At 36.5% G+C, this 11071-nt stretch overlaps 1 protein-coding gene across 1 annotated transcript; it reads left to right on the top strand.

The window, feature by feature from the left end:
• The first annotated feature begins 839 nt into the window (after positions 1–839).
• On the top strand, positions 840–8964 carry LOC113077151 (SH2 domain-containing adapter protein E-like). The gene is made up of 6 exons (XM_026249605.1): positions 840–1930; positions 4014–4137; positions 5667–5885; positions 6114–6315; positions 7496–7615; positions 7728–8964. The coding sequence occupies exons 1-6, from the start codon at positions 1463–1465 to the stop codon at positions 7909–7911; spliced, it is 1317 nt and encodes a 438-aa protein (XP_026105390.1). The 5' UTR covers positions 840–1462; the 3' UTR covers positions 7912–8964.
• Positions 8965–11071: the final 2107 nt, after the last annotated feature.

Raw genomic sequence — 11071 nt, forward strand, 5'->3', positions numbered from 1 at the left:
GAGTTAGGGCCTACCTTTTAAGAAAAATTTAACAATAGAAATGCGTGTAGAAATGCGTGTAAAATTTTACACAGTAGCCTAAGTAAGAAATAAAAACGTGTATTACTCCTAATAAATTAAATTAATGCGTAATTAAATAATTAATGTTTACGTCTTATCAATGAATTATGTATGTTTTATTAATCAGCCACTAGATGGAGGTAGCATAAGTAACTTTATATGTTTCTGCCCTAACTAGTGAGCAAGGCCAGTTACCCGGGATAAACTGCTGCCCCTCTCTGGTAGTGTCTTGCACAATAATAGGTTATATTTGCCAATTTACAGATTCCAATTTGACGACCATGTGACAACATGCCCCGCTATTAGGCCAACATGTGTTCATTTAGGCTATCTTTTTTTTTCTTTCTCAGTAGACAACAACGGTGGAAATGTCAAATACATTTAATAATGTATTTATTAACCAGAAATTGACCTATACTGGCTGATTCCATGTACATCAATGGAAATGTCAAACAGAATAGTTGTTTATTAGGTAGGCTATAGGCCCTAGTTGATTATTTAGGTAGTATCCAAGACTTTTGCAGAAATTGACCTTCAATGAGTAAAATAGTTTACCCACTGGAGTAAACAGTGTGTCAAGTAAATGTAAACGTTCTGATAAAGCCCAAAATATGTTTTCTGAGCACCAGAGCATTAAGTGAGCGGTAGGTTTGCATCTCATGTGCATCTACAGGTGGCTGAAAAAAATCCCATTAAGGAGAACAGTAGCTGCCTGCAGAGGCACAGAATCCACCCCCAACGTCAGCTGCGGCACAAACGCACGTACACGAACATCCTCTTCACTTCATTTAGACTGTCGCTTGGAGTGGATATACCGGGAATGGGATCTTCAGCGAGAGCTAAGAAAAACTTTAAATTTTTCCGCGTTTATGTCCTTCAGAGACTCCTCTTTATCATGCGGGAATAACTGGGAGCAAACAAAAGCAAGACATATTATTCCAATGTGAAGAACTGTAGTATAGCCTATAGTTGAGTGTGAAAGAAGTTTCCTGAAAAGAAATACGAATGGGATAAATTCTGTAAACTAGATTAGTCTGCATAAAAGGAATTTTAATATTCGGAACCTTTCCCTAAATCAATTTGACAGATTTGTAAAATTTGCCAAAGTATAGATCAAAATCAATGGATTAAAAAATATTTTGTTTTAATACATAAGTAAAGTAACATTAATACTTAATTATTAATACTTATATTTATAATAATTAATACTTAATTATTAATACTTATTAATACTTTTTTTTTAAAGAACTGCGCGTTAAAGTGTCGTTAATTAGGCAAAAAAAAAGAATAATAATCAAAATCATTTAGGGCCATAGTCAGTGGTATTTTAGAAGCAGATTAGTTTCCTGCAAGAGTTGCGCGTGTGCATGGAGAGTGGCGCCGACACCTGTTCATATTCACCATGGCGAAGTGGTTTAAAGATTTTCCAACGAGTTTGAAGACTGGATCCGACCGGATCCGTTCTGCTTCGGAATCGGGAACTCAGTCCCGTCCCAAACCGGTTCTGACGGTCAGTACTGGTTCGAAGGGGAGTCTGCGTAAAAATTCTGGAGCGGAAAACGGGGGCAGTGGTGGTGGTGTGGGTTCGCTGCTCCACGGGAGAAATCGTAAAAACTCGGCCATCGAGCTGGGACGGAACCACTCCAGCACCGGCTCGATAAAAGACGGGAAGATATGGGAAATTCTGATCCCGGGGAAAAGTAAGAAGAGCACCAAAATGGAGGGGTTTGAAGACCATCGCACCCTGCGGACCACCAGTCTCGCTGACGCGTACACGAGCAGAATGATCAAGGTTAATGATCCAAAATCCAGTGCAGGAGGATCATCTCCAGACAGCGAGAGGGCCAAGTCACCAATCAGGACAGAAACGGTAAGTTTGAGAATGGGGCAACACCATAGAATATAAATAATAAGAATTACATCATGTACATTTTTTCTAAATGTGCAAATTAATCTCTGGAAAAAAAAAACCACTAACCTCCTTTACTTTTAAGGTTCTTTATTGGAATTTATGGTTCCATGAAGAACCTCAATCATCCATAGAACCTTTCATTCCCACAAAATGTTTATCTCTATAGATGAAAAAGGTTTAGATTTTTAAAAATGTTCTCCACACTTATGGGGGCAAAATGGGTCTTTTAAGTTTTTTTAATGGTTCTTTTATTGTTCTTTTAACTTAAATGCTGGTCTACTTGCTAACGACCTGAAATAAGACCAGCTCAAACCAACTAAGACCAGCTTTTTAGGTTGGTTTAGGATGGGTTTTTCAGCAGAGATAAAGGAAGAACAGCCCTGATCTGAGTGATAAAGTAGGCCTCAGAGACTGGTGTTCTTTATACTCCAGTTTTCCCTGTCATCCTGTTGACTGTGAGAGCCAGACAAATGTTTTTGTTTTTAAAATTGAGATTAATATCTCCCTTCCAGTTCTTTAATATCTTCTTCTCCCCTCCCTCAGCTCTCATCTTCTCTCTTTCATATCTTTTTTTTTGGTCCCTCCCCACATTTCACTTGATCTCCCTATATTCCCTCTTCACCGAACTGCTGTATTATAACCAGACACCGTGAAGCTGAAAAGCAACAAACACAATGAAAGCCCTTTTCCTTTCCTCTCTTCCGGTCTCTTTTCCTAGTCTTCACTCTGTCTTTGTGGGAAACACACTTTTGTGTTTGCATACACACACACCCTTACTCACAAATACGCAAAGAATACAATGTCTACACAACACAATGGCTCCGTCCCATTCTTCCAGTCCCTAGTGAAGGCAGTGTTTGAAGAATAATGTCACCTGATACAAAGACTGTATCTTCTCCCATTTACCGACCCCTCCAGCTACATACACTTTGAACATAATAGCACAGAAATCAGAATCTCGTGAGGTCACACACACACACACACACACACACACACACACACACACACACACACACACACACACGCACACACACACACACACACACACACACACACACACATATTATTATGTCCAGAGGGAGAATCAGAGAAAGAAAGGGAAAAGATGGGCTGGAGAATAAGCACTCTTCAGAGGAACACTCTTCAGCTATGGGATGAAATTTAACTCCAGGTTTTGACTAAATGCTCTTTTTAGCTGGCTCTGCACTATTTCTGAAGTAGATGATTGTAGAACCTCCACTTGTGACCATTTGTATCATATTATTTACAGAATATTGTAAGTTCATATAAAGTCAAGCTCAATCAATAGCACTTTTGGCATGACACTGATTAGTTTGATAATTTAATGTTACATTGATATGTTAGAACAGAAAGACAAATTTATTAGCACATTCATTTAAACTTGTTCCTCCTTTTTCTTAAAAAAATTATATATATATATATATATATATATATATATATATATATATATATATATATATATATATATATATATATATATATATATATATATATATATGAGGCATGTACAATGCAATAGGGATGATCCATAACATAGTGTTATGTAGTGTAGTCTCAAGAATGTTAACATTATTTTGCTAACTAACCTTTTCTGTGTAGTAATATGCAATTTTATACTTTTTTTACAATGACAACACAATACCCAAACCATAAAACAGCCATAAAAATTAAGAGAACAAATTTACAGCTCAAATATTATTGTTTCAACAGAAGAATTCAAATAAGTGCTTTTACAAACATTTTTAGCTGCAGATTTCTGCTTTTGAATTCTCTAGAAATTGGTCCTATTTACTTATATTGTAAGTGCCTCACTTAAACCTCAATTTCTGCATCCTTGTCTTTTAAGAAATAAGGGACGAGTCAAAATATTTGTTGTGCTTATCAACATTACATCACTAATTCTTTTGATTGAGCTGAACTTTTACCTAACTCCGAATATATCTGTCCTCTTGAGGGTGAAGACGTGAACACAAATCACTGATATCTCTTTCTATTCTTCTTTTCTTCTCACTCATAATAGATCATCCTGGAGGATTATGCTGTCCCATATGATGCTGAGAAAACAAGGGAACAGAGAGAGGCTGAAAGAGAAGGAGAGAATGATGGCTACATGGAGCCTTATGATGCCCAGCTCATTATTACAGGTACACCACCTCTTCTCTTGTTTACCTCACTTTATTCATCTAAAACATTTCCCATACGCAGTATGACAGTGTCACGAGTAGATTTTCAGGGATTTAAAGGGTATGAAAAATCACGACTCTCTCCCCTCTTTGGTGGTTTCCACGGTGACAGTGTTGTGCTGGGACAATGGGTGCAGTTTCCTCTTTCTGCTTCCTGTTTCCTGTCTGTGTTTCCTTTGCCCCATTCTATGGACAGGAAGTTGACCCCTGCCGTCCCCCCAGTATGCATGGCTATGTGAGAAAGACCCCCCCCCCCAGCACTCCTCACTCCCCCAATCACTTCCCAGAACTCAGGAAGTGGCCGGCTAAGCCAGCCAATCACAGACTCGGTCTGACTTTCCTCTGGTATTACCATTGTTTTCTCACACAATAGGCCAGACACAAAATGACAGCAAAGAAACAGTGAGTGAAGGCAGAATGATGGAGCTCTGGGCAATGTTTTTTTGATGCTGAACTTTAAATCTTGAAGAATTAATCAATGCATACATACATGAATTTAAGATGAAAGTAAAATGTACTAAACTGAATGCAGTGTTATGCAATTATGGGTGAGAATGGTAGAAAATGCTAATTGTTTTCTTTTCTTAACAGAAGAAAAGAATATATATATATATATATATATATATATATATATATATATATATATATATATATACTTTCTTTAAAAAGTATATGTACAAGATATCTATGTTTTGTGTTGTGTAATACATTTTTTTTTTTTTTTTAATTTTTAATATAAAAACAAATTAAACAATTCAGTCTAAATGTAAAATCTAATCTCAGAACCTAAACTTATGATTTGTCTTGGTATTTGTTGGTATACTACGGATTCCGCTTTGACTTAGTCATTATCTTCTGTGGTATCACTCTTTTTTTAAGGTGATTAGAATAGAATAGATTAGAATAGATTAGAATAGAATAGAATAAACTTCTAAACTTCTATCGTGCCACTCTTTCAACAGTTAAACAGTGATTTATTAGCAAAGTGTCAGACAGATGTAGGAGAAAATTCACTTGGTGTATTAATTGAGTAACAACAGCACCATTAGCTCTAACAACTTTGCAATTACTATTAATACTTATTTAACAAATATTGCGATATTTAACACATTGGATTAAAAAAGATGAGAGAGTGAAAGAGAGGGAACTCTCATTAATGCTGACAGCTTGTTTTACATCTTTAGCATACAGGCTGTTTACTTGTAAATGAAGCATCTGTGCATATTACAGTAGGGATTTCTAGGGACAAGTAAGGCCATCCTTTTCCTATTTACAGTGAAACTGAGAGTGATTTATTCAGTCCAACTTAATGATACATATGAAAATGTCGGCAGAGGTTGGCTTCTCAAATGCAAGATCCATAACAGAATGTGTTATATTATTGTTTGTAAGTGTAAGAATATGTGGAAGCTCGATAAATGTGAGACTAAAGGTGCAGTATTTTCTGGAAAGAGTTCTGATCAAACATGTAAATGGATGTCCTTACGCAGAGATTCGACGACGAGGCTCGAAGGACTTGCTGAAAGTGTGTGTAGTGTTGAATGGGGGAGAAAGTGAGGGGTCTGGACCTCCTCAGATCTATGATGTCCCATATGAGGAGATTCTGGAGGGAATTCCTTTGACCCGGCCTGAATCTGACCCCAGACCACCAGCAGAGTATGAGCTGCCCTGGGAGTGGAAGAAGGAGCAGATTGTTAGGGCACTGTCAGGTAACAACAATATTAAAAAAGCATCTTCTTTATTTAGCATTACATTTTAGCGATACATAGACAGCATAATGAGGAAAAGTATTAAAGTCATTTAAAAGTTAGTTCATGTTATTAAGGAAGTTATGATGAGCAGTTGTTCGAAACATTTGGGATAGCTGTGAAGGATAATTACTGGCAGATGCCCTAATAAAAACTATGCTGGGGGTTGATGTTTCTTTCTGTGTACAGCTCAGTTTGATGGAATAGAGCGCATGTCCAAGGAAGATTCAGGTTCTCCTAAGGTAAAACAGCAGACACTGAGACATAAGAGCTGGACCCCTAAAACTCTTCGACCGAATCCCCCGTCCCCGACTTCCCCTTCATCTCCCAGCATCATCCCAGACAGTGAGACACCAATAGTTGATCCCACCCTGCCCTTGGAGAAACAGAGGTGTGTGTGTGTGTGTGTGTATGTGTCATAGAAATGTGGAGATTTTATGTGGGTTACCTGAAACTCAAAGAGTAAAATGATGAAAATAAACCTGTAATGAGATTTTGTGTGCTAAAATACACATTATATTAACAGGTATGACATCGAACATGACCAACTAGCTACTGCGTATATTAGCACTTATAATAAAGGTCATCTTAACCTTACTTTACATGTCTGGAACTCTATATCTTCAGGAAGAAGGTCAGCGCTTTGTGAATTTGCACAATAACATTGTTATAATAAAAATGTTCACACTTTTGTGTTTTTATTTTGTGGTATATTTTTAATAATTTATATATAATTTTGTAAGAAGTAATACTTGGTTTCGCACATATTTTATTTTATATTAGGTTTGGAATAATTAATTCAGAATAATAGATTTTTTTATATATATATTTTAAAATGATTTCTAAAGAATCATGTGACTCTGAAGACTGGAGTAACGACTGCTGATAATTCAGTTGTGCCATTACAGGAAAAAAAAATCATTTTTAAATATATGATATTTCACAATACAACAGTTTTTATTGTATTTTTGATCAAATAATTGCAGACTTGGTGAGCATTGACATCTTTCAGTGATTCCAAACTTTGGATACACTACAAAAAATAAACACATAGGGCTGAGGGCATTATTAAGTTTATTATACAATTATTATTATTATTATTATTATTATTATTATTATTATTATGGCTGTGTCATAATTCACAAAGTGCATATAACTTTTACTGAGTCTTACATACTCAAAAGTAAACATTTGGTCATCATTTCCTAACCCTTGTGTCATTTCAAACATGTATGGATTTCTTTTTTCTGTGAAAATTGTTTTTGTCCATTCAGTGAAAGTTAGTGGGGTCCTCAACAACACTGGACCCCATTGCCCTTTCACTTTATGGACAAAAACAATGAGACATTTTTCCAAATTCCAAATAAAGTCATACATTTTCATTTTTATAATAAGTTTTAGTTTGAAAATGTTGCTTTAACACAAAAAAAATTTTGAACAGTTGTTCAACTTTCTCAATGCATCCTAATTCTCTTCTTATACGTTTTAGACCTTCTCTAATCATATTACATAATTGTACTGTGTAGAATTGAAAATCTCCTCCCTTTTCCCGTCTCTGTCTCTCTCTCTAGCTGGTATCATGGCAGTGTGAGTCGTCAGGAGGCGGAGGCTCAGCTGCAGCACTGTAGGGAGGCCAGCTTCCTGGTGCGAGACAGCGAATCAGCTACCAGCAAATACTCCATCGCCCTCAAGTAAATGCATGCTTGTGTATCTCTGAAATCAAGAGATCACGAAATTAGTTTGTTAGCAGTCCTAAAGTGCTGACATAGATGATATAAGATCCTTATTTCCTTCTCTCAACAGGACGAGTCAGGGATGTGTGCATATCATCGTAGCACAGACAAAAGAGTGCGGCTACACACTGGAAAAAAGCAGCTGTGTGTTCCCAAGCATCCCAGAAGTGGTGCACCACTACTGTACCCAGCGCCTACCTTTCACCGGGGCAGAACACATGACTCTACAGCACCCTGTGCCACGCACACATTAAACACACACACACATGCAGAACTTTTACATATTCACAGCGTTCTCTGGTGTAAAGACATGAATGTACAATACCGTGGTGCCTGCCAATCGCATGCCATCAAAACTGTTTAAAATTCTGTGTCTTACTGTACGTATCTAGATATGCCCATGGAAAGGAGTAATTGAATAAGTGGGATTTTATGTATGTGTTTTTGCCCCTTTGAAAACTAGGTTTTACTCACTAGAAAGACCAAAGGAGAAAATATATTAGACAAAAACTGTAGTTTAAATGCAACAGTTTACGTAATGTGTATCTGTTGCAGACTTCTGTTTTGTTATTCCCTCATTCCTTGTTTGAGCGCGCTGGGACTTCAGCCTCACAAGTTCATTCCCAAAAATGTTACTGATCTAATTTTGTGCCTGAAGGAGTGAATCGCTCCTAAACTCCCCCTGCTGGCAGAAGTGACAAACGGCAACTTTCCCTGGAGAGACTAATTTTACTCCCTTTAACAGTGACTGAATTTAAGTGGCAACAATCTGCACAGTTTATTTTTTAAGGATCCGTAGTATAGATACAGTTTAGAATTATAGTTGGTTTCTCATAGTAATTTATCTTCTAAGAAAAATCAAATCACTTCATCACACATTGGCAGTTCCTGGATAGCTGGGGTTAGATCATTAGTTCGGATCAATACAGCAAATTGAAGCTGGCTCGTTCATCAGATAAATGAGTCACTGCTGTTGATTGGCTAATGTTCTTGTCTGTACGTGATGAAACTTTCTATTGATTGGTTAGAGTTTGGGAATAGTGGGATGTCGAACGGATTTACTGACCGTGTAGTCATGCTCCGATTCCTGGAGTAACGAATGTGGTATCACTCTCTGGGTGATGAAGTTACATGTAATGTACGTCTTTTTGTTTAAAGGTAACAGGTTCCATTTTAATCTTTAAGGATGCTAAATTTGATTATTGTTTAATCTAGAAATGTGATGGAAAAAAGCATGTTCACTGAAGATTTTGCCTTTGTACAATGTAAGACTGTGCAAAGCCTGAAATAAAGCAGATGATGCTAAATTTGTTCAATCTTTGTCTCTTCCAAATTCGCACATAAAAGTCCCTGAAGAAAAGTAACATATCAGACCCACAACAGATCTATTTATGCTTAAAAGTATATTTCACCCAGAAATGAAAATTACCCCATAATTTACTCACCCTCAAGCCATCCAAAGTTTACATGAATTTCTTCTTTCAGACAAATGAAGAGTTCAAATGCAAAAGCCTAAGTGCCATCTAAAATGTTCTTCTAAAATGGCTATTTTCTATGTTTATGATCAGTTATTTTACTTTAATGGGAAAGAAAGAAACTATTCATTGCCATTAAAGTGAAATTACTGAACGTACACATAGGAGCCTTATAAAAATGCCCACTTTAGCGGAAAATTTCAAATGACACTTAGAGGATTCTGCATATGAACTATTCAAATACAATCGGAATTGTATTACAAAATGTCCTGGCTCTTCCCAGCTTTATAATGGCAGTAAAGTGCATCCATTCATTATAATAGTGCTCCTCTGTGGGGTTAATAAAGGTCTTCTGAAGTGAATGGATGCATTTGTGTAAGAAAAATATCTGCATTTAAAACTGTCTGGGTCCAGGTTAACTAGACCTATTTCTATTTCAAATAAATGTTGTTGTTTTGAACTTTCTATTCATCAAAAAATCCTGATCTAATGAAAGTGTGTCACGGTTTTTCTCAGTTTTCAGCTGTTTCCTGAGCGCCAAATCGGTATATTGCACTGATTTCTGAAGGATCATGTGACACTGAAGACTGAAATAAACATTTCTGAAAATTCAGTTTAGCCATTACAGGAATAAATTACATTTTAAAATATTAAAATAGAAAACTGTTATTTTAAATTTAATTTGTTTCACAATATTAATGTTTTTATTATTATTATTATTATTATTATTATTACTCAACTGACATAGCAATGCCATTTCCCAGGGATCACACATACTAAAATATAAACCTTGAATGCATCATATGTACAGTAAGTCAGCTCTGACGAAAGCATCTGCCATATGAACCATTGTAAATGTACATACTCATCTGATTAGATTGAGCACAATATATATTTCAATATATATGTGCGAATATATTCATTCTTGCCCACCACTTTTCCAAAGAAAATGTCTTTTTCTCTTATTTACTAATAGCAGATTGAGAACACACAATTCCCTATAGTTACTCCTTCACATTGCATTTAGAACTGATTGGAAAACCCTATTCAGTCAAATCCGCGGCAAAATAGTGTTCTTCGTGACAGCTAAAGTCAGTCAGTGTGTCAAAATCACATACTGTAGGTTAGAGAAAGCTGCCAGCAGCAAATGGCAGGAGACAGAAAGGGAAGGAGAGAGGGAGGAGTGGCATAAGAGCTCGGGGGGTCCCAGTCTGTAAATAATTCAACAAGAGACTCCAAGCACTTGGAGCACTGAAGCTTCCCTGTCAGCCCAGCTCTGCAGAGATATAGAGAGGGAGGTGAAAAGTATACAAGAGAGAGAGAGAGAGAGAGAGAGAGAGAGCACGCACAAAGGTGCACATATAATATGACATCAGAAGGAAAGACAGAACAACGAAGGGAAGGAGTGGAAGGCTGTGCAGGGAAACAGTAGAGGAAGACATGGAGGAGAGTGCAGACGTTTAAGAGAACAATGTCAGCGGGAAATCCTGTATTTAGAAGGGGTGAACATGGTGATGGTGAAAAGAGAATGAGCAGATTGAAAAAAGCTATCTATCTGTCTATCTATATATAAAGTAGCTGTAGCCTCTCTATCTATGAATTATAGCTATATTTTATTGTTTAATTATTTTATATATATGAATTTTATTAAATGTAATATTAAATATAATACATTTGTATATATATATTATTATGCATCTATTGTGTGTGTGTGTGTGCGTGTGTGTGCGTGTATGTGTGGACTGTAATGTCAATGTGTAATACAATGAAAATGGATTAAATGAGTGCAGTTCCCTTACATGCCACTGGTGTCACTAATAACAAAATTATACATTATAGAAATAAGCAAATGCAACACGTGGTTAATTCGAACATGTTGGACGATGCTTGTTACCCTGATGATGATGCCAAATATATTATTATTACTCTTGGTTTTTGA

The sequence above is a fragment of the Carassius auratus genome, unplaced genomic scaffold, assembly GCF_003368295.1.
Source record: "Carassius auratus strain Wakin unplaced genomic scaffold, ASM336829v1 scaf_tig00021713, whole genome shotgun sequence".
NCBI lineage: Eukaryota > Metazoa > Chordata > Actinopteri > Cypriniformes > Cyprinidae > Carassius > Carassius auratus.

What these genes read in the sequence shown, in the direction of transcription:
- LOC113077151 (XM_026249605.1), top strand. Translation starts at nt 1,463, where the DNA reads ATGGCGAAGTGGTTTAAAGATTTTCCAACGAGTTTGAAGACTGGATCC. An exon ending in GATTGTTAGGGCACTGTCAG is followed by an intron (nt 5,886 to 6,113) that starts GTAACAACAATA and finishes TTCTGTGTACAG; the next exon opens with CTCAGTTTGATGGAATAGAG. An exon ending in CTGCCCTTGGAGAAACAGAG is followed by an intron (nt 6,316 to 7,495) that starts GTGTGTGTGTGT and finishes CTCTCTCTCTAG; the next exon opens with CTGGTATCATGGCAGTGTGA.